The 24,151-nt window shown below is 47.4% G+C and overlaps 1 protein-coding gene across 1 annotated transcript; it reads left to right on the forward strand.

Annotated features, from left to right (window-relative positions):
- Positions 1-2,738: 2,738 nt before the first annotated feature.
- On the forward strand, positions 2,739-23,858 carry CHMP4B (charged multivesicular body protein 4B). The gene is made up of 5 exons (XM_083873163.1): positions 2,739-3,029; positions 18,620-18,797; positions 19,507-19,621; positions 20,154-20,280; positions 23,031-23,858. The coding sequence occupies exons 1-5, from the start codon at positions 2,834-2,836 to the stop codon at positions 23,096-23,098; spliced, it is 684 nt and encodes a 227-aa protein (XP_083729289.1). The 5' UTR covers positions 2,739-2,833; the 3' UTR covers positions 23,099-23,858.
- The last annotated feature ends 293 nt before the right edge of the window (positions 23,859-24,151 follow it).

A 24,151-nucleotide genomic window follows, 5' to 3' on the forward strand; every position in this document is an offset into this window, starting at 1 on the left:
TGTGGCTGCCCCTGGAATCCTGGAATTGTCCAAGGCCAGGCTGGACAGGGCTTGGAGCAGCCTGGGACAGGGGAAGGTGGCCTTGCCCATGGCAGGGGATGAAATAAGATGATTTTTGGGGTCCCTTCCAACCCAAACCACTCCGTGATTCAGTGATTCTGACTCAGTATAAGGAAGGAGGCTGCAGAGAGGTCCTGAGACCTCATCACCAATTTGCACAGAGCATGAGCTGACTGGGCTGGGGACATCCAGGTGGTCCTTTCTCCTTAGGTGTGTCTGTGCTTCTGTGAAAGCTCCTGTGTGCTTTGAAGGGCAGAGTTTATTTACCCACGGAGTTGTTTTGCTCTGCTCTCCCAGGAGGGGAACAGGATCAGGAAATAGTTGGCTAAATATACTTTTCCTATTTCCCTCCACTGTCACACACTGTAGATGTCATCATGTGGTCTGTGCAGTCTGGTCTATTTTGGGGTGATGATGTGTGGGTGCAGCTCCTTCAGCTCAGAAGCCCTGTCTGGAGACCTGGCCTGCCCTTCCCAAATCCTGCTTTCCCCCGGCTCAGTGGGATGCTGGAACCCAGCTGGCTGCACTAGGTGTAACTCATGGAATGGGAGCAGAGCCACACAGCTGCCCTGTGTGTGACTGCTGAGGGATACAGGGCTGGGGACTTCCCCTGACATAACTGTGGCACACCAGGGCTCAGAGATGCCACCCTAGATGCTTGATAAGTGTTTGCACATGGGGCGGTGTTGGACCAGAACAAGCTTTACCCTGAGCAAAATGATTGTCCTCCTAGAGTAAACCTTAGAGTGACTGTCCTCTTAGAGTAAACCTGGGAGTGATTGTCCTCCCTGCCCTGCTCTTGTCCAGCTGCTTCAGCTCTTGCAAACTCAGTTGTCTACAAGCTCTTCCCATTTCCTGCAGGGAAGATTTCTGCCCGAATCCCCTGTTTGTTTCCCTGGCAGAGCCCTGCCCACAGGCTGGGGTGGACTGGAGGTGCTAAGGGCACCCGGGTTCCATCCTGTGTCCTGGGCACTGCTGTTTTCTTTACAAACCCAACTCTGGAAGCAGCTTGGCATTTTCTGGAAGTTCCCAGGAGAACCCCAGGACCAGAGCCATGCCCTGGAAGAGCTGGATCAGGGCAAAGGTCTGTGGAGCTCAGTGACAGCTGGCACTTGTGTGGGAGGAAGAAAAGGGCAGGTAAGAGCCCTCCCTCCCCCTGTGTATTTGCCTTCCCCACCTACCTGCAGTGTTAGGGAGAGGGAACAGGGCAGGAGCCATTACGAGGCTCTGTTGCTGAATTCCCACCTGCTACATAGGACATTCTTTGTGTTTCCCAGAGCAGTGCTTTTCCCTCTTACTCAGGGCACAAAAAAGCTCTCCTACCCAACAAGCATTTGTTTGGGTCATTTTTCCTCTTTTCCATGTGGTGTGTGATATCCCAGCCCTGCTCCAAAGCAGTGATTTAATTTTCTTGGGTGATTTCCAAGTGACAAACATTATTATTGTCTAGGTCTGTTATTAATTAACTGTTGTCACAACGCTGCTGTGACTGAAAGTGGGGGTTTATCACTTTTACAGGTGGTTGAGGCCAGGCACAAAAAAGAGAAGTCAAAAGTATCCAGTTGGCACCAGGCCCAGGTACTCGAGACTCGACTTCCTCTTGGGATTTTGTACGTAGGTACCGTGAAATGATGGATTACGTCATGGAATGGTGTCCTGGCTGCCCCCACAGCTCAGAGCGTGTCACTTAAGTGTCCAGGAAATGAGCTCACAGTGAGTCACCGCCCATTAAACAATCCTGCTTGTGGGTTTAAAGACCTGCTTTTGTACAGTTGGCACATTAGAAAGGGAAGTTTGAAAGAATAAATCCTCCAACACGTTATCTCAGCCCCGGAGCAGGCTTGAGGGGCAGAGGGGAGTCACCCCAGGGTGGGGACGGGGGCTGGAGGAGGAGGGACCAGCAGGGACAGGAGGCCGGTCCTGGGCAGGGTCCCGTGGTCACTTCTTGGTCACTTTGTGCGTGTCCAGGGAAGGGAACAGAGCTGGGAAAGGGCTGAAGCACCAGGAGAGGATGAGGGAGCTGGGAAAGGGGCTGGAGGATTCCTGAGGGGGCTGGGAAAGGGGCTGAGCCTGGAGAAAAGGAGTTCAGGGGGGACCTTGTGGCTCTGCACAACTCCCTGACAGGACGGGACAGCCGGGGGGGGTCGGGCTCTGGGAACAGGGACAGGAGGAGAGGGAACGGCCTCAGGCTGGGCCAGGGGAGGCTCAGGTTGGATATTACGAAGAATTTATTGATGGAAAAAGTTGTCAGGCATTGTCAGGGGCTGCCCAGGGAGGTTTGGAGTCCCTGGACGTGCCCGAGGAAGGTCTGGACGTGGCGCTCGGGGCGGAGTGACCTCTCAGTGCCCCTGGGCCGTCCCCTCCCGGGCCCTGCCCGAGCCCTGGCATCAGCCGCCCCCGGCTCCTCCCGGTCCGACACCGCCCCGTGACGTCACACCACCCCGTGACGTCAGCAAAGCCCCGTGACGCCAGCACGCTCCGCCGCCACTGGCGGGTTCCGTTCGGAGACCCCGCCTTTCCGGCGTGCCCCGCGCGTCCCTGCGGCCGCGCCTCCATCTCCCAGCAGACCCCGCGCGCAGAGCCCACCGGCGCGCTTGGCGCTACGGCGCAAGGCACGCCGGGAGTTGTAGGTGGCGCGGGGGCGGCGGGGCGAGGCCGGCGGGCGGAGTCGGGCGGCGGCGGCGGCCTCGGGCCTCGGGTCGGTGTGTGCGGGGAGCGGAGCGAGGGGAGCGGGCACCGCAGCTGCACGGCCTCGGCCCGGCCCCGCGCAGCCATGTCGGGGGTCCTGGGGAAGCTGTTCGGGATGGGCGCCGGCGGGAAGGGCGGCGGGAAAGGCCCTTCCCCGCAGGAGGCGATCCAGCGGCTCCGCGACACGGAGGAGATGCTCAGCAAGAAGCAGGAGTTCCTGGAAAAGAAGATCGAGCAGGAGCTGGCGGCCGCCCGCAAGCACGGCACCAAAAACAAGCGCGGTGAGCGAGGAGGGGCCGGGCCGCGCCGCCCCAACCCGGGCAACAGGTCGGGAGGGCCCTGGGACAGCGCGGACGTGTCGGCGCTGCCGTGTTTTATACCTGCAGCCTTTGTTTTTATACCTTAGTGCCTTTATTTTGTACCTGCTGCCGTCATTCTACCCCTCGGCGCCCTCTCCCCGGCCGTCCGCCCTCACCAGCCGGGTCTCCTCTCTGAGGGCTCGGACCCGTCCCTGCCCTGCCCTGCCCGGGGTGTCCCGGTGGGGGTTCACAGCGAATCCCCCGCGATTCCCGTGTCGCGACAGCGCTCGGCCCCTCCGTGCCCTGCCCTTCCCTTCCCCTGCCCCTGTCCCTCTGGGAGAGCTCAGGGAATATCCCAGCAGATGGAAAAGCGGGGCAGCGCCGGGGAATCAGGCCTCGGTTTGCCCTGCTGGTGGTTTTTAATTCTAACCAACAGAAGTCTTTACCAAAACCTGCTTAATGTAAGGCGTTGGTTAAATCTGTGTTTACTTTAGTCAGCACTTAGCAGAAGTTCTGAGCGTGTTGGGGAGAGCAGGAGTTGGAGCTTTAATGTTGTTTGTTGTCCGTGGGATGAGGAACTTCCAGGGAGAAAATTGGCCAGCGTTAAAAAGCTTTCTGGAAAACAGGCAAGTTAATATTCCCTCTTCTGGGAATGACTTGGGTCATACTTGTGCTTTGTTTTGTGATCTCATGGAAATATTCATTCTTTTGGAAACAGTGTTTGTTCTGGGGTTTATTCCCACCCCTCAGCCCCCTCCAGGAGGCTCTTCCACACACACTCCTAAAGCTTAGGGATGGAATTGGTGTTTCCCGGGTGGAACTTGGCTTCCCGGGCAGGTCTGGCTGTGTTTCCCAGGCAGTGCTCGATGTGTCTGGAGATAAGGCAGTTATCACATTACCTATTCCACTGCTCTGAAAACAAACTCCTTGCTTGTTTTAGCTTGGTCGTTAAAAGTTTTCAGGCAAGCATGTCCTGATTTCTGTGTGGATGATGAACAGGATCAGGAGTGGCTCTGCCTGTGGCACAGGGAGCTGCAGACACACTTCTGGCAAGGGTTAATTGACAGTAATTACCCTGAGGAGTTCCATGTCACTCCTTCAGTCAGCACTTTCCGCCTCTTTCCAGACCCAGAACTTCCCTGGGTGTGGGTGACGATAGAGCCGGTGCACGGCGACTCAGGGATGTGTCAGAGGACCTCAGCAGAGCCTGACTTCGGGCTTAACCGAGTCAGTCCTAAATCAAACACATTGCAACAGTTCTAATAAGTGACCCTGTGCTGTGTTTTTTGGCCTAGTTCGGTAACAAGCTCAAAAAGAGAACTAAAATGTGTTTCTGTCTGCAGTTTCTTCATCTTCTGGCTCACACTGGGCCTCTTCTAAACTTTCTCTCCAGGTCTTTGTGTCGCTCTGCTGTAAAGCCATCCCTGTATCTGGTGCCCTTCAGATCCTCGGGCAGGGCAGGGATTGAATTTCCTTGGAGGAGGAGGAAGGAGGGAAACCTGCCCAGTCACCGGCGGGGTTCTGGGTCAGACTAATTGAGGGCTTGCAGCAGCACAGGAGCCTGAGGAGTAATTAAAGAGCTGTGAATAGGAGAAGGGATGGGTTTCTGCTGGAAAACCAAATCACTCTTTTTCCATTTCTGGAACTGAGAGGCCAACTGTTCTTACTGGGCTGTGAGTTAAGGCAGCTGGTTGTCTGTGGCTTGCTGGGAAGTGAATTCCCCTCAGAGCACACTCACTTGAACTTCCTGAGTTCAAGTTGTCAGTCATCAGCTGAGCTCCTACAAATTGCATTTTTTTAATATCCGGATATTGCATTTTTCCCTGTCTGACTTCAGGCTAGGTTATAATCCATAATCTATGTCATTTTGATGCAAAGTCACTTAAATATATATTTCAGCTGAAAATAAAAATATATTACTTTTATATGTGAAAGTCTGTAATTTTAGTGGAAATACTTTGATATAGTTAAAATGCTTTCAAGTAAAAGAGAATGAAAGATAAGTAGCTAGAGGTTATTTTAAATGTTGGATCAACTTTTAAAAAATTAAATTTGAAGACTTTTTAGGCTTAGTTCTCCAAGATTTAATCACTTCAGTCTGGAATCCCTGTGGATCTCCTGTGGATGGTGCACATTTGTGCTCTCAGCTGGGCAGTCCTGCTGGTGGTCCTGGGAGTTGCTGTGGGACAGCCAAAAGAGGGTGGTACAGTGGGGCAGGGAGCTTACCTGGAAGCTTAAAGCCACCTTGGGAAAACCTGGAATGGCATTTTTGTTGTCCCAGGGGAAAGCCGGGTGTCTGGCACACTCGAGGAAACAAAAGGAAACATTCTCTGCTCCCAAGCACACTAGGTGATTGTTCAGGTGCCAAGTGAGCCACTTTCCAAAGGCTCATTGACTCATTCCTGCAGCACTTCTGGAGTCTAAGGAAAGTTTAATCGAAGAAACTGAGAGGCTTCTGGTTCCTGTGCCTGCCCCAAGCACATGCAGGGTTTTGTTTGTTTCTGAACTTATTTTACGTGTGTATTTTTTGTAATCTGCATTTAGGGTGCCCAGGCTGTGAAACCAGACAACTCAGGAAACTCTGAGGTTAGAATAGATAGTATAGATAGTATAAATAGATAGTATAAATCTCCTCACTCTGTGTTGTTTCTTTGCATGGGAGGTTTTCAGCTTGTATGAAACGTTCTGAGTGTGCTGGGGAGAGCAGCAGTGATGGCTTTAATGTGCTTGCCATGCTTTGTTCATGGGATGAAAAACTCCCAAGATTAATCATCACTAGAGGGTTTTTTTGAAAACAGGCAAGTTAAAGTTACTCTTCCCTCTTCTGGGAGGAACTTGGGCTATGCTCGTGCTTCGTTTTGTGTTCTCATGGAAATGTTCAGTCTGGTGAAAACAGTGATCTGGGGTTTGTCCCCACCCCTTTGAGAAGCCCTCCCACACTTCAGCTCTGCCTCACGAGTAGTAGATTTACTCCTCTCAGTGAATTTCTAGAAGCAGCAGCAGTACTGACGAATTTGAGCACTGATCAGCCAGTATCTCACTGCATTTACTTCTGCCCTGAAGATCAACTTTGCTGTGACAAAAGCAGAGTGCAGCTGTGAGCCTGATGCTCTGGGAGCCCCGTGGTGCTGCTGCCTCCTTTTATTCCGCTCCAGTTTGTCCGTGGGTTGTTTCATCTGGGATGTTTCCTCACTGCTCAAACCTCGTGATGCAAACTCAGCTGCTCCATCTATTGCAAGGGTTCTGGAGCTCTGGGTTCAGTGTTCAGTATAAACTGATCCTTATCACTGCTGCTGTGGTGTTCCTGTGGCTGTGCCTGGTCACACAAAGCTGAGCTGCCAGAGGAACAGCACAGGCACACAGAGGAACAAGGGGTTAATTCCTTGAGCTCTGATTATCTTGGGTATAACAATTTCACAGTCTGTTTCTCCTGGAGCCCAAAGCTCAAGTTCTGTCTCTGTGTGAAGATTACAGCAGGGAGAGAAACTCAGTGCTGCCTTGGGGTGCCAGTGTTGAAAGCAGCTCACTCAGGTTCACATCTGGAGTGTGTAGATGCAGTTTCGTGCCTGCCTGCCACTGATGTCACCTTTGTGTTAGTTAACACTAGGGCCACAAACAGGGGAATGGGTGAAAAGCCAATATTGTGGAAAATATGTTCAGGCTTTAGCAGGAGAGTGACATTTCATGGATTTTCCTCCACTCTGGTTTCTGCTAGTGAGCAGTTTTTCTTTCCTGATGTCCAAGTTTCTCTTTTCACTGCACATAAATATAGTGTTGGGTTTTTTCCTCAGCACTGAGTACACAAAATAGATGCAAACCCACTGCTAGATTCCTGCTGTATAATTCAGGCTTTTCCTGGGAAGAGAACACTCCTATTCTCCACCCAGCACTAAAACCAAACAAACCAGGAGGTTGAGTGTAGGCTGAAGTCCTGACTTTAAGCCCACCTGGGGCTCTCTGTGCTTCCTCAGGTGATGGACATTAACTGCTTATATCCCTTTACCTTTTTTAAGCTGTCCCATCAGTGTGTTGATCTGATTTCCCTGCAGCTGGAGGGTTCTGGTGTCAAGCTGTCCCTGTCAGGGGTGGCTGGGTGAGGCTGCTCCAGGATCAGTCCTGCCTGTTCCTCTGTTGATGTTTGTGTGGGCAGGGCATGACTTGGATTAGCTTGCTGAGCCAGACAAAACCCAACTCCTACCAAAAAAAAAAAAAAAAAAAAAAAAAAAAAAAAAGTTGTTTTCTCCACTTAACCACACAACTGCTGGAGCTGGCTGGGAGAGGGAGGCAGGAATTTGCTCGAAGGAGGAGGGAGGGCAGTTCTGTCTCTCGTGGCAGCAGTCCCTGCTCAGAACACTACCTGTGATAACATCTGAGGGGTGACGTGGGACACAGGGATCATTAATTAAGTCATGGCAGTGATGCCTGCAGGAGGGCTGGGATGGGTTTGTTTGGTTCAGATCTGGAGGGAGGGAGGGAGGGGAAAGCTGCAGCCTCAGCTCTGGGCACGGGCAGAGGTTCAGAGGGCCTGTGAGTGTTTGTGTGAGGCTCAGATGTGGTTTGTGGGTGTGCTTTAAAGCTCCAGCTTTCCAAGAGAAGTGATTCTCCTCCCAGAGTCCAGTGTGACCCTGGTTTTGTTTCCATAAATCATCAGGTGCTGATGGAGAGAAGCATTAGTCCTGCTGCACTTCCAGCCCATCTTTAGGCCCTCAGCCTGCCCTTCTGTGCTTTAAGTCACAGTCTAATCCAAAATTGATATTTGAGTTCCAGGTGCTTCTCCATAACCCAGGGCTCCAGTGCAGGAATATTGATGGCAGTGCAGGCCTGAGTCCTTCATCTCCCCTGAGGTTAATGAGAGGGGCATTGACTACCTGGCTGGAGAAGACGGATAATTGCTCTTCTTAATTCTTACATGTGATTTGCCTATACACAGGTTAAAATAATTCAAAATACATCAAATTCTTACAGATAGCATTTCTGGAGGACAAAGTGAAATTATCTGGGTGAGCAGTCATTTTTCTGACTGATCTACTGACAGATCTTAAAAAACAAGGGAAACCTTCTTTGGATTCTACCCTACCTACCTTTAGCAGAGGTTTTTGGAGACAAGACTCTCTGGTATAAAACAGTTTGGGAGCAGTGGCAGGATTCACAAGCACCTTCTTAAAAAGTGGCATTAAAAACCCCCAAACCCTGTGATTCTGCCAGATATGATTTGGTAACTGTATTTGATGCAATACTTCCTTCCTCTGTTCCTGTACTCTGTCAGGAGGGACCCCTGACATGTTTGCAGCTACTAACTTTGTGTTTATTACTTTTTCTCTCAAAATGTATTAGATGTTGGGTTCTAGTATCTCATTAAACTCCAGGCCTAATTACTGAATCCTGCTCCAGGGCTCTTAGGCTAACTCAAAAACTATAATTTACAGGTGATGCAAATCATCAATTTGGTTTAACCCTCTTTTACTTAGATTTCTGCTGAGTTGTGGAGAGTTTATCTGGACTGAGATGCTGTTGGGCCTTGCATTTGTATCATGCAGTTCTCTCTGTCAATCCCTTATTGCTCCAAAAAAAACCACCCAAAATTAAATTGGCATTTCTGGTTTTTGGGTATGTGATGTTTGTCCCGGAGACTTTGGGCTGTGGTGTGAGCAGCAGGTTTTGGCCTGACTCTTGCAGCCAGCAAAATGTGGACATGAGTGAGGTTTAAAGTAAAATCTTGTCATTTACTCACACCACTTAAAAATGGATGATATTTGCAAAACTAAAAGCTGGAGCAGCTCTCATCCCTGACTTTCCATCAAGTTTGCAGCCAGATGTCCAGCAAACTCCTGGCACAAAGTGTCTGAAACAAACAGGATGCAGTTGGAGAATCTTAAACAGGCCAGGTATCAATGTTGTCAGACTTTTGCCTTTCCCGAGACAGCCCAAGGCCGCAGCAGAGCTGCTGATATGGAGGTTGGTTCTGCTCTGAATCATCCCCTGTGTCTTGGAGCAGGAGCAGGGACCCAGTTCCTGAAGGAAGGCTGGAGCCCCTCTGGGACAGGCTGGGAGAGCTGGGGGTGTTCTCCTGGAGAGGTGAAGGCTCTGAGGAGACCCTTCCAGGACCTAAAGGGGCTCCAGGAGAGCTGGAGAGGGACTGGGGACAAGGGCCTGGAGGACAGGATAAGGAGGAATGGTTCCAAACTGGCAGGGTGCAATACTGGGAAGGAATTGTTCCCTGTGAGGGTGGGAGACCCTGGCACAGGGTGCCCAGAGCAGCTGTGGCTGCCCCTGGATCCCTGGGAATGTCCAGGGCCAGGCTGGACAGGGCTTGGAGCAGCCTGGGACAGTGACACCCCCATGGCAGGAGTGGCACTGGGTGATCTTTAAGGTCTCTCTCAACCCAAAGCACTGTGGTTCCATGGAACCTTCCTTGTGGCAGTGCCCAGGGCAGTGGAGAGGCCACAGTGACCCAGCACTGGTGGGACACAGAAGGGCAGAAGTTCCCATGTGAAGCTCAGTGCCAGGCTGGGACAAAGGCAGTAACAGTTCTGTCCATCATGTCCTTCCAGTTGGAAAAGCTCTGCTGTGGCCTCCCCTGGGTTCACTGTTGAGATGAAGCCTTGCCAGTTACCAGTTCTAGGAGCTAACACAGTTATAGGATAATTATGTGGGCAGCTGTTGTCTTTCAGCTCTCAGCTGGTGGCAGTGAATGATGGAAGCTTGGAGGTGTCCAAATAACCAGGATCACATCTCTCCTGCATTTTCTGGGATGTGCAGCAAGCCAGGGCTGTATCACTGCTGTGGTGGGGTGTAGGTGTCACCAAACACCCACACTGTGTCTGCTCCTCATGGCTTGGCAGGATTCCATCTGGATTTAGGGACTCTGTTTGCTTCAGGTGAGTGCACAGAGGTTGCTCAGATGTAGTGGAACTGAAAAGAGAAATGTCAGAGCGACAGGAACATCAGTGGTATTCAGACATTTGGAGGTGATTTTGGTTGGTTATGAAATAAAACAAATTACTGGAAAGCAAACTTCATCCTGGGCTCCCTGGGAACTGCACACAGTCAGTTCATCTCCAGTGAAGGTGACACCTCCTGAAAATGCCTTGGCAGCCTCTCCATGGTGGGCTCTGCCCATGCCCTGTCCTGGGAGGGCAGTGAGAGGCAAAAAGGCTTTGTTGTGAGTGCTCCCCGGGCAGCCCCCTCAGCAGGAACAGAGTTGATTGCTTCACCTGGTTCTGGAGCTGATCCAACCTCAGAGCATGGGGTTGCCATTGAAAACTGCAGTTCAGCCTCAGAAAAGTACTGCAGTGTTGCTACTGGAGTGTTTGGAGGCTGAGTCATGAAGTACAAACTTTTTAAAAATAAATATGGTTTGTCTTACTTGCTTTATGCCTTTTGGCTTTCTAAAGGTTTGTGTTCTCAGCTTTTCCCCCATGTCATCAGTATTGGAATCTCATCATTCACGAGAAAAGTACTTTTTCACGTCCCAAAATATCTCATCTGGGGAAGTTGTTAAGAAAAATGCTAAATATTATGACAGCATCAATGAAATTCTTAGACTTGGCAACTCTCTAATAATAATGGTCCAAGGCTGGCAAATGGATTCCCAGGCAGCCACTCTTTTAATTCCCCAGGAAGAAAAGGTCTTGAAGTGTGCCACTTCAGGGTAGGATCTTCTGAATTTTGTGAATTAATAACAAAAACACTATTCAGCTTAGGGAACTGGGTTGTTGGGTTGTTTTTTTCCTGTGAGAAAACAGCATTTTGAGATACTTAAGAGCTACTTGTATTCTTGCAAAGCTGAACCTGATGCATTTCTGGCAGGGATTCAAAGGAAGATTCTGAGTTTTCACTGGAATTCTTTTTAACAAGGTACCTTCAGCAACCACAAAATAAAGAAGAAAGCCCATAAAGAGTATTTGCAGGCTGTGGGAATCTCAGGGACCTCAGGGAACATAGATTTCTCATCTTAAAAGTCTAAACTTTGGTTGAGTACTGAATAATTATCTCATTTCACACCAGAATTTTACATGTGTATCACAGAAGGTGCACATTTTTAACTGGCAAAGTTAGTGGCAGTTGGAAAGAGTAAGAGAGGATAATTTACTCAGGCAGCCTTAGGAAATACCTAATTTAATTTGGAAAGAAGAAATGTGTTTTGGGGAGATCAGCTTTGCAGATGCCTTGCAGTCCCCTGCCATCATCCAAAACCATGCAGGACCCTGAGGAGTGAGAATGAGAATTGGGAAATGCAGTGTAAACTTTGCTTCCAGAGGGTGGATCAGATTTCAGGGAATGGTTTGAAGTTTCGGGCCTGGATGGTTTTGGCTGAAGCAGCATTTCTTAGACTCGTTCCAGCTCCTGGGTGGAACAAAGCTGTCTCTGTAACTGGGATTTCTCCTTCCTGGTTTTCTCATTTGAACTTCAAAGCTCACTGTAGATGACGCTTTGACAAAACTGCCCCAGAGTTGCCTGGAAATTATTTTACAGAGGATTATTGATCTGAAGAGTGTTGCCTTGACACTCAAGGGACAGAGGAATCACCCTCCAAGGCTGAAGGAACCCCCCCGAGCTGTGGATGTGGCACAACATCAGCAGTCCCTGGTCTGGGGCTGAGCTGATGCTCTGACAGACCCAGGGAGGTGTGAAGGTGCTGCTTCCTCTTTTATTTGGGTGTTGGTTTGGGTGTTGCTGTATCACAGTCCTGATTGCTGCTCTACAGCCGCTTTCTTCTCTATCTCTTTGTGTTTTTTCTTTTGTAGATTTATGGATTTTTAGAGCAGGAGTGTTTGTTGTTGTGTTTCATCTCTTGTACAATAGACTAAATGTTCTGGCACTGCTTTGCTCAAGAGGAAGTTGTAATCTTGTATTTTAAAAGATTAGGCAGAAACCTTCTTGTGTTCTCTGCTGGGGTTTGGGGGCTTTATTGAAGAAGTAGTTTTAATCAGTCACAAACCGTGGGCTGGGAATAGTTGCTTTCCTTTGAGGGCAGGGCTTGTAGACTTTATTAGAGATTTAATAAACAGGCAGAGAAAGACAAGGGAAGGACCAAGCCTTAACTCTGCCCATGATTCCCTGCTCAAAGTGCACATTTCCCAAAAGAAAGGCTCAGGAGGCTGCTGCAGACAGGCCCTGGCATCAGGGAGAAATGTGGATCCTGACTTTTAGGCCCGTCTGTATCCCAGAGGCAGCAGAGCTCTCAGGAGGTGATCCTCCCAGGAAAGGAACTGCTGGTGCTGTGCACGGGATCAGTGCTGGAACTGATGAGGATTTATTTATAACCATCCTTTGGTACCTCTGTGTCCCAACCACTTGGGCACCACAGTCCTTAAAATCACACCTGGCATTTTGGACCTGTGACATTTTGTCTTCTGAGACTCACCTGGGATGAGCCTTCCTTGGCATGGCCTGGATGCCTTTGTATTGACCCAACACAATCCTGGTTTAACAAGTCCTGGAGCCATCAAACCTCTGCAGAAAGGTTCTTATTCAAGGCAAAACTCACACCTTGGTCAGTCTGTAGTGACCAGACTTTTTATCTACTCATAGCATTGGGGGACAATTTGTTAATGGCTTTAAATTCCCTTTTTAGGGTTTATTTGGAGATCTCTTAGGCAGTTTGCTGGGTCTCAGTGGTGTGAGATGAGCAGTTCTGCCCAGGACAAAGCTCCTCCCTGCAGGCAAGGCAGGCAATTACTGCTCCCACCTCCCTGTGCCCCTTGTTTATCCCGTTCCAAGGACAGCCAGGATGTTGTTCCTGATTAAATGTGCTGCCTAGGCAAATGCCAGGAGGATGCAATGGTATTTTCAGAAGCAGCAAAAATAATGCTGCATCTTTCTGCAGAGCAAATTAGAGATGGATGCACAGGGTAATGTGCAAAATGCTCTCCCACTATTAAGTTGATTATCTCAATCCTATTTAGTGCCTGGGCCTGCAGCTGGAGGGGCCAAGGCACCCAATTTGGGCAGCTCCTCTGCAGCTCTTGCACTCTTTATTATTCTGGCATGGCTGAAATCTGGTGCACGTTGTTTTCTGAGGCTGCTGGGGAACTTTCTCCTGCCATATTAATGTTGCTGCTGTCTCTGTGCCGTGGCATCTCTGCTGCTGCCATTCCTGCCAGGGAGAATGCAAGAATTAGCTGTGAGATGAAGTTATTTTTCCCCTCAATTGGAGTAATCAGAGCTATTAACTCCAGCCCTGGAGGAGGAACCTGTCCATTTTAGGTGTCAGGGTGACTTTGGGGAGGGTTTTGCAGAGGCAGGAGGCACCTGCACTGTGTGGGGACAAATCCTGTGGCATCATCAACACTTTGACGTTGGTCAGGTGTATTTCTGAATTCAGTGAAACTCCCGAATTCTATTTTCAGTGCTATTTGTTCCTCTCAAGCTGAAATGTGTTTTTTGCCAGCAAAGTTTGAAGTTCAGTTACGTAGAGAAAGCCTCATTCTTCCAGGATTTTATCTGCTGCTCTATTCTTTTCTCCTAATGATATTTAAAAGTATTAATTCCACAGCATTGCTGTGTACATGAGTATCCCAGGAATGCTGCCTGTCCTGCCAGTGTATAAGGAATATTTATTTCCAGGAGGGCTGTTGATTTTTAACAAAACCACTGACATTCATAGTCAATTTTTCCTCTCTGAATGCAATACCGTGTAGTAAAATTATTTATTTATTATCCTGCAAGCTGCTTATTACAGTGAACATTCATCTCATTTGACTAACAAACTGCTGTAAATATTGCAAAGAAAATCATTTGACTTACAACAGTTCATTTAATAATAATAATTTGCCTTTACACAGGTTAAAATAATTCAAAATAAATCTAATTCTCACAGATACCATTTCTGGAGGACAAAGTGAAATTATCTGGGTGAGCAGTCATGTTTTTCTGACTGATCTGCTGACAGAGGAGGAGAGTCTGGCTGAATGACTCTGCTCTTTTCATTTCTGGGTGTTCATTAGTCAGGAGCTGAAAACCATGACACGAGTTCCTGCTTCTCACTTGTGTTGGAGGGCTGGCTCCTGGCATGGTGACATCCCAGTGAAACCCTGGATTCTTGGGAATCACCCTGGTCAAACAGGAGGTGTAGGACTTCTGCTGGAATTTCTAGCAGTGGGGGTTACCACAGAAATTCAAATAAATAGACAATTAAACCAGTATTTGGTAGTTCAGTCAAAGGCTGGAAATAAAAAAAAAAACCTGAAAAACCATCCCCCCAGAAACCCAACTCAAACCAAAAAGCAGAGGAAGGAATAGTTTTTGATGTGTTAAAAAGTTTGAAAAGTGTTCTTTGAATGTAGTTTTAGGCACGTTTTACATTCAAGAAATTGAAGCAGCCAGCCCAGATCTCAGGGGACTCAACTGCAGTTTTATTCCTCTCTTAATCTGATGTTTTCTTTGTGAGAATTTCTCTGTGAAAAGCAGCTGCAGAGATCACAGTCTGATGCTCATTAACACAGAGAAATTTTACATTCCTTTGCCAATGGAAAAGAGGTAATAAACTATTGATATCCATTTTACCTGGTCAGGGATCTGCGGGGCAATCTTTGTTAATAAAAACTGACTTCAACATCCCCATCATAGCTGATAATAAAAATAATTAATATATCAAAATGTCACATGGAGAAGGGCATTCTGAGCCTACTCACTGTCTCCTGATGGGTGGCAGAAGTCACCCAGGTAGATTCAAATGCATTACCTTTATAATAATAGTAATAATAATCATATATAAATATATCTAACTGCTTTTCCCCCAGTCATATGTATTTCCTGGAAGCTTTATTCCAATTCAGATAAAGTGCAGCTAAGGTTTCTTATCTGCTGTTTGTTTTGTTTAGAGGATCTTTTAAGTGCTTGCAATTCATGCTGCACATTGGACTCACCAGTTAAAACACCCACTGTGCCTGGTAAGGAGAAGGTGTGGGTTGTAAAGGTTCTCTAAAATGCTCTTTAGTGGCAAGTTCTAGCTCTTGTCTTGTGAAAATTGCCCATGGAATGATCAGATAGTTTTGCAGTCATTGAGGGTTGTATTAAATGTTAAATCCCCTCTTGCAGCAGCTGGTGATGTGAGCTGGTACAGCTGGTTTCATGTCACACGGATACTCCTGTACAGCTGGGTTTATGTCACAGGGATACTCCTGTACAGCTGGTTTTATGTCACAGGGATGCTCCTGGCACAGCTGGTTTTATGTCACAGGGATACTCCTGTACAGCTGGTTTTATGTCACAGGGATACTCCTGTACAGCTGGTTTTATGTCACGGGGATACTCCTGTACAGCTGGGTTTATGTCACAGGGATACTCCTGTACAGCTGGTTTTATGTCACAGGGATACTCCTGTACAGCTGGTTTTATGTCACAGGGATATTCCTGTACAGCTGGTTTTATGTCACAGGGATACTCCTGTACAGCTGGTTTTATGTCACGGGGATACTCCTGTACAGCTGGTTTTATGTCACAGGGATATTCCGGAGTGAGCTCAGCCGGGTCTCCAGCTGAGCCTCTGCATATCAGGCCCTGTGCAGGAGCTGCTGTGAGAGGCTGGCCCAGCCATCTGGAAATCTTGTGTGGCTTTTGGCTCCAAGATAAGGAGTTGTCCCACTGCTGGAAAGCTGAGATCAGCTCTTTCTAGAAAATTGTGCTGGGTGATCTCTACAACATGTTCTAGGGCATGGTGAACTCTGGCTGGCCAGAGGATAAATGCTTTTAACTTAGTGTATGGTCACAGGTCCTGCTGGAGCAGTTCCACAGCCATAAAAGCTGGCTATAAATTGCATTTCTGCCTCTGTAATTACTGTCTTGGGAGCAGTAAAGGCGTAATTCAGGCTGTGGGTGCTGAGGAGAGCCTCTGCCATGGCTGTTTGATGTGATAGCAGCCTCTGAGAATGGCAGAGAGAGGCCCTGGCCCACTCTGGTTACAAACACACACAATTCTTGCATGTGCATAGTGCCACAGGACATCTGGACCCCACTGTCTCTGGTTCTTATTTATTTCTGATTTTGGAAAAAGATTTTTTTTTTTTTGAGAAAAAGAGCCAGTGTAATTCCCTTCAGATGAGGTTTTTATAGCTTTGACTTTAATAAAAACTTAACAAAAATGTGTTTTTCTGACAGTTCATAAGACTTCAGTGGGTTCCTGATCTTTGGCCATAGGAAGGAGAGGAGAAAATAAGTATCTTCCTTGATCTGAAGGGATGGGGAGCAGAAAATACCACAAATGCATGTGAAGTGTAAGGGCAGTGCAGTTGTGGTGCACAAGTGGTGTGGGTGGGGATGGGAGGGACAGGGTTACCCAACAGTCCTGATAAGAACTGTGATCTCAGTGATGATTCTCTCAGTGTTTGGTGTCTGAGCAGCTTGTTTTAAACAGGAGCATGAAAAGCAGACAAACTGTAATTGTTCTCAGAGAAAGCTGGAGTGGGGAGCTGTACATAAATTACAGCACTTTACTTGGCTTTGTGTAATGTTATATAAATGTAAAATCTCTGGTTTTGCCAGGAATTCTCCATGAGGTGCAAAATTCTCAATAAAGAACATCCCCTTGTTGTTGGGCATTTCCCCAGCATCTGTCACTGTATAAACACAGCTATTAACAGTTTTTATCTTTCTGAATAAGAAAACTTCACATATCCATAATTAAACCATTAGTGCAGAATGAACCAGCCTAAATATCCCAGCAATGTGTTGCTCATCACTTTATGATCTGGCACAAAGCTGGAATGTTTGGGATGTTTGTGTTGTGCCTCACTCTGCAGAGCAAACCATGTCCTTTGAAAAGCTCCTGTTCTCAACTCCTGTCAAACATGTGGATGTTGGAGTGGCACCAAAACTGGGGAGTTTTACTGGCCACTGGAGAGAAAGTCACTGCAGAGGCTTGTTTTGGGTCCTGAGCTTCTCTTGGAACAGTTGAGGTGTTTGTACTGGCTTCTCCGAAATAATCCTGAGCTACTTTGTGTGCTTGGCATCCTTAGCTGGGCCTTCCCATCAATAAAAAAGCTTTTTTTTTTTTGTTCTTTCACACATTAGTTAATTTGAAATGAACCAAACAGAGCATATTCATAACCAGTTGCAGAGCTGAGCCTCTATTTAGGACTTTCACCATCTCAGGATGGCATCTGCCAAAACACCTGGGGTGCCTGTTGGGTATAGTCCAACCTCTTTTCAGCTTTATTTCCCTGGTTTTCTTTATATGTCTGGAGGTTTTCTGAGATTTCATCAGCTTTTAGGAGAGCAGCCACTTTGTGTGTGCTGCAGAAACACATTCACCACATCTCCGAGTTCCCAGCCCTCTGGAAGGGAAGATAAGGGAAAATGTCTCTTGTCAGGATTTCCTACTCCTTGTTTCTTGCTCTCCTCAAAAAATCTGCTTGGAAATAATGTCTCTCAGAGATTTAAAGGTTTTATTTGCCACCATTCCTGGTGTGTGACTGAGCTTTTGGGAGGGCCAAGCCTGATTTTTAGCAGAGCTTGTCCTGTGTGACATTAAGTGGTTTCTGTGAGACTCTCAGGGATCAGAGCACTGAAGAAGTGCAGTGTGGCTGAGGGTGAGGCTGTTGGAGCAGCACTTGGGGCTGAGGTGAGGTTTAAGGTACATGGTGCTGTGTGAGCAAGGCTGGCACAGAGAGCACAGCTCACTCCAGAGCAGGGGGCAGCTGCACTTGTGTCTTACTCCAGGTGACACGAGGTGTTTGTTGCTCCAGGCCCTGTCCAGCCTGGCCTCGGACACTTCAGGGATGTGGCACTGAGCATGTCTGCTACAGCTCTGGGTGAAGGTAGCTCATGTTCCCTGTCAGTTCCAGGAATGGCCGTGCCCCTGTTTTCTGTGCAGGTTTCTTGGGAAGAGCTGTGGGCTGATGGCAGCTGCTGGGTGCTCCCCTGTGGGTGAGGTGGGCAGAGCAGGTTGGACCAGTCCTCCCACACTGATCCCCAGGGGTGGGAACTGTCCTGGGTGGGCTCCTCCTGCACAGCCCACGTTGTACCAGTGCTCACAAGCAGCAAATTGCTCAAACCACCTTCAGAGAGGGCTTCTCTCAGCTCAGGCTGAGACACCTTCTAGGAGGAGTAACACAAAACATACATAAATACCAACGTTTTTGGAATGTGGATTTCACATTTAAGTGCAAAGCTGAGGGAACATTTCTCCTTGGATTTGAACAAGCTGCTTCTCCCAGGGGCTCACCAGGAGTGGGGAGACCTGCAGCAGCACAAAGACTTCATCTGGCAGGAGCTGCACCAGCAGTGCTGCCTTCCTGGGATGGGGTGAGGGTGAACAGGTGTTTTTGGTGGATGAGCTTGGATATCGGAGCCTTCTGTTTGTTGTAGGCTGGTCTCTGTGTGGTGTGTGAGGAGAGTCTGTGCTGGCATCCTGCTGGGACAGGTGATGGCCATGAGGCAGCAGACACCTCTGAACAGCTTTATTGAAGGAGACAAATCAAAGGTTGGGCAGCAGAGTTTATCTGGGAAGATCAGACAACAAACACTAGAAGATGCTAAATACTCCTCTGTGCTGAGTGGCCTGTGGTGCCGAGTGTGAGTGGCTGTTTTGGGCACAGATCTCATCAGACCCCCTGTCCTTTGCTGTGCAGCTGCCCTGCAGGCCCTGAAGCGCAAGAAGAGGTACGAGAAGCAGCTGGCACAGATAGATGGCACGTTATCAACAATTGAATTCCAGAGGGAAGCCCTGGAGAATGCCAACACCAACACTGAAGTGCTTAAGAACATGGGCTTTGCTGCTAAGGCTATGAAAGCTGCTCATGACAACATGTAAGTTACTCCCTCCTGCATCTTTCCACGGGATCTGTAGTTTGGCATTTGTTAGATCTGCTGAATTCCAGGTGTTTCAAAACAAAGGTGGAGCTGGAGCAGCAAAACCTTCTTTTAAAAGGCTCTCACTGCAATTAAAATTGAACAAAATGCACAATTATCAATGCTTTCTCATTTTACTACTGTTCTATTTTCTACATTCATCCAAAAGCTGGGTAGCACCAGTGTGGTCTAAAGAAAAGGGGAGCCTGCAGCAGTTACAGATCCATCTTGTAGCAGCAGGAGTTTGAAGCCTCGGGGGGGGGGGGTCTTAAAACTTGTTTTTCTGCAGTGGAGCTGGTGTATGTAGCAATAATTAAAGGTAAAATTGTTATGGGAATGTTGTGCTTGCTCCACAAGCAAATCTTGTGGATGTAATAATGCTGAATCAGGGAAGAGAGCAAATTATTATTAATATCAGTGGTGCAGAACAGAACCTCTCCCTGGTGTCTGTATAACTGCTGGGAGCTAAGCTTGCAGGGAAAAGTTAGAAATACATCTCTAATTGTGTTGAGACCTGGGGGATAAAACCCAGACTTGCATGCAAAGTGTGTTTTAGAAAAGGGCCTTGGAAATGTCACCGTGGTGTGGCATTCCTGCAGGAGCCAGGACATGCAGGGTTGATTGGGAAGGTGCCTGTTCATACTGAATTCTTTCCTTTCTTTTCCAGGGACATTGATAAAGTAGATGAATTAATGCAGGACATTGCAGAACAGCAAGAGCTGGCAGATGAGATCTCTACAGCCATCTCCAAGCCAGTAGGATTTGGGGAGGAATTTGATGAGGTATGGCTTTCAGTTGGCTTCTGTTTGCACAGTGAGTCATGGAATCTTCTGGGTTGGGAAGCCTTGAGATCAGGGAGTCCAAGCACTGCCCCAGCACTGCCAGCCCCATCACTAACCCTGAGCAGCACATCTGCATGGCTCTGAAATCCCTCCAGGAATTGGGATCTGGACCTCCCTGAGGAAATCTGGAGATCTGCACACTGTGTGTGCCTGGGTGCAGGACTGGGCTGTGAAATCTCTCCTGGAATCGTTGGTGGCTCTGGCTTGGACTTTATGCTCAGAATGGTCTGGATGGTCTCACCAGAGAGTATTTGGACTTGGATTTCTCCTTCTCTCCCCTGATTTCCCCACCATCCTCACCCTCCAAGACATCAAGAACAGGAATCACATCAGAATCAGATTCCTCATCTCCTCACTTTGCTCTGATCCTGTGCATTTGTGCTATTTTCTATGATAGAAATAACAATCAGCTATATCTGATTGTTAACAAATATGACTTAACATTCCTTCTTTTTTCTCCTTGACATCCTAGGATGAACTCATGGCAGAACTAGAGGAACTAGAACAAGAAGAACTAGACAAAAACTTGCTGGAAATCAGTGGTCCGGAGACAGTACCACTACCAAATGTGCCCTCAATATCAATACCCTCCAAGCCAGGTATGGATCTACCTTTACTGAAACATCCTGCATCATTAAAAGTGTGCTAATTAATCTGCCAGCTCCTTAGATTTGGGAGATCTGGCTGCAGGCAGCACAGACATTTTGCTTGGACTTCCTTCCTGCTTTCCAAATGACACCATTTCATCTGTGAGGGGCACCTGCCTGTCAGAAGCAGCACAAAAATCACTCCCTGTCACAGGAGCAGCTGTTTTCTGCTCCAGCTCATCCAGGTATTCTGCAGCCCAGATGATGCTCAGGGTGCAGTGGAGTGTGGGAGAAGGGAGCCTTTTCCCAGATGCTGCTGGACCAACAGGGAAGAAATCTTGACAAGACACCCTGAGGTTGTAAAAGGGAGGGCAGAGTAAATAAACTCATAAAATCATTGAAGTTGGAAAAGACTTCCAGGATCATCCAGCCCCAGGCAGGTTCAGATTCCCCCATGGATCCATGCTTCCTTCCTGCTGCTTTGGGTTTTAATTTGATCCCTGCTTTTCTGGCCTTTGGGAAGATCTTTCCTTGGGGTCCCCTCTTTGGGGAGCCTGTGGGCTCCTCTGCAGTACCCAAGCCAGGCAGTCCCTAAAGCAGGGTCATCCAAGTCCTAGAGCACACACATCCAGGGAATTTTAGCTGGTGTGAGGATTTTACCTGGAGGATGGACAAGAAATGTTTGTATTTACACAGATAGTTCAAAGCTGCTCTTAAATCTGAGCTGATCCCTCTTGCATGGACATTGCCCATGGAATTCAGCTGAGTTGGGATACCTCTGGCACCACTAATGGGATATGAAGCTTTACAAGTCCATTTTGCTGAATCTGCCTGACTCTAATGAATAACTTGTAGACTTTGCAGCTCTGTTCCATGTCCTTACTTGAAAAGGTAAAAAAAGTCCAAAAAAGCAGTGGATGAAAATAACCCCAATTGGTCAGTGTATCTGTAATTATCCTGCTGCCTTTCCAGGATGGATGGAGGGTGTGGGGAGCAGCAGCACTGCCAGAGCAGCTTCTGCTTTGTGCCCCTGCTCCTTGTGTTATTCTGCTTTTATTCTGGCACCACTGATTTGGTGTGTTCCCGGCTGTGTTTGGCCAGGCAGAACTGCTGACCAGAGCTGGTGAGAAGGGAGGGAATTCTGTCAGAGTATCTGAAATCTGAGACTTTATCAGATTCAGGAAAAATAGATTAAATGAACCAGTACATTGCCTTTTTATTGCCTGGCTGCTTTAATGAGGTTTGTTCTCTAAGTTGTGTTAAAACACAATGCCTTGGACCCAAATCTACTCTTTGCATTTTGGGACTGCACACAAGTAAGGGGTGTTGTAATTGTGGACATATTTAAGGAGCCACACAGCATAAAACATAGGGAAAGTCTCTAAAATAATATAAATTGTGTACAATTTCAGTGGTAAAAGCTGCAAGCATAAAGCTCAGTGTTTCACAGGATTTATGCTAAGCTGCTTTTGGATGGAAATGAGAATTCCATGAATTCCATTAATGTATTTAAGTGGCACTTTTTGCTTTAATAAAGCTGCCTCCAAGGCTGGCACTTGAGAAAAATTGGGATTCTGGGGTGGTGTTGGGTGGGGATTTTGTGTGGGTTTATTTTTTGAACCTAAATTGTTTTTCACTTAAAACTGACTTAACACTGGGATTAAAAGTTTGCCTGCGATTACCATGGTCAGACTTCAAAGGGAGTACTGCCCCTAATGGTTCAGGTTTGTGTGTAATTGTCTTCTCGGGAATAATAATGTGTGTTTTGAGGTAGAGCTGACTCTGTTACCCCCTTTTTATCCATTGGAGGGAAGATGACCACAAGCTTTCCTGCTTTTCCAGTTCTCAGGAGCTGTCTGGATTTTGGCTTTTAGTCTGAATTAGAGGAATTTTGTTTGTGGTGTCAGGAGAAATTCAGGCAAAAGCTGTTTTTGTTTAATGTGTTTAATGGAGGCTGGAGGAGCTTAATATAGAAAACCAAATTCCAGCCTTGTACAAGTGAGGGGTCTGGAGCTTGGAGCTGACTCAGTTTCCTGACATCAATGTTTCTTTTGGAATGACATGAACCACTTGGACCTGGAATTGTTACACTCTTTTTTTTTTTTTTTTTTGACATTTTCTGGAATTATTGCAGCTGTTTGTGGGTTCAAGCCTTTTTTGCTGAGTTAATGGAAACTGGACTTGTCAGGTTATGACAAAGAGCAGCATTTTCTGCCCTGGAACAACCAGGAATGAGGAGAGGGCAGTGTCCAGGCTGCTCCCTCCAACGCACATCCACAGCTGCCAGGGAGCACAGGAGAAGGGGAGTGGGATGTTCCCAGGCCTCTCCAGCCCCTCCACATTCTGTACCTGACCCAAACACTTCATTTCTTGCATTTGCACTACTCAGTGATGGAATAAGGAATTTATTTTTGATGGGAAAGAGATTAATACTGGAGACATCAGATGAGTTTCTGTCAGAAGCTGCATCCCTCTGAAAGGGGCTTGGAAATTATGGAAAAATATCAGACTTTAACTTTCATGCCCACTGCCCTCTTCCTGTGGGAGCTGTTGTGTTTTTCCACTCAGAGTGGGACTGTCAGGAGGTTTAGCCCATGCTGGCTCTTTCAGCAAAGCACCTTTTACTTCAGTTCAAAAAGGTTTGGTGTATTTTTTGTCCACAGCTGGCCTTAGGTGCTTCATTTCCTGGTTTGTCAGTGGCACAGAGGCCACTGTGTTCTGTCAGGATTCCCACTCACTTGTTCTCTTTTGTGATTTTGCAGCCAAGAAGAAAGAGGAAGAAGAGGATGATGACATGAAAGAGCTGGAAGCTTGGGCAGGAAACATGTAACCACAGCAGCCCCTGGCTGGAAAAAAGACTTTGGTTACCTATTCCGGGTGCAAATGTGTTTTGTTGAGAAGAAAGCATAAGCAAAATGTCTTTATCTTTAATTTTAACCCAGAGCAGTGGGAACTGCATTGCTGTTTTCTGCATAGCATGGAAAAAAGTCTGCCCAGAGGAGAGAAGGGGGAGCAGGGGAGTTGCCTGCTGTCGATACGGTTGAATTTCTGTAGAAAAGGTATTTGCAAAATCAAACACTCAGCTTTGGGACTGTGCTCCTGCCACTGCTGGATCTTCATCTTCAATTTGGGCCATATATATTGAATTGAAATAAGCTGAAAAAACACTCTGTAATTTTAAGTCAGTTTAAGTGTGTCTAGGAGTCTTGTAAGGCATTTAAAAATCCAGGAAAAGTCGTAAGCCCCCATCGGCTTCTTTATTGTGTTTTAGGTGCAAGAATGCTTTAGGTTTTTAGTTCTTTGCCAGATCTATTTATATCCCTGACTGCTGTGTGGCCAGCCCTGTGTCTGTCACCGCAACAACGTAGTCACTGTGCCCATTTCAATTGGTGAGAATGATCTGCAGTTGATCCACACTCTCTTGGAAGTAGGGAAGGTTTCAAGTTCAGTTGTACATTTTTCTACATAGCACTACAATGTTTATTGCTTTTTTGTGATAATTGATAACCCATTCAGATACATGCACACAATTATTTTAATTAAGAAACTACTATGGATTGCACTGTATTAAATATCTCGATTAATTTTCACCTGTGGCTTCTGTGGTCAGTTCTGTGTCCTGCTTAAGTGATCTGGCTGTGGTTTAGGTGTAGTTTGGCCTCTTTCTACATGAGGGACATTCACTCTGAAGCCTGCTGAGTTATGGCTGGGCTCTGTTCCCAGGGAACAAGGGACAGGACAAGAGAGAACCTCAGACTGTGCTGAGGGAGGTTCAGGCTGGACATCAGGAGGAATTTCTTCATGGAAGGGGTTGTCAGGCTTTGGAAGAGGCTGCCCAGGAAAGTGGTGGAGTCTCCATCTCTGGAAGATATTCATGGAACAA

Source organism: Zosterops lateralis (genome assembly GCF_965231275.1).
Source record: "Zosterops lateralis genome assembly, chromosome: 16".
NCBI classification, from domain to species: domain Eukaryota; kingdom Metazoa; phylum Chordata; class Aves; order Passeriformes; family Zosteropidae; genus Zosterops; species Zosterops lateralis.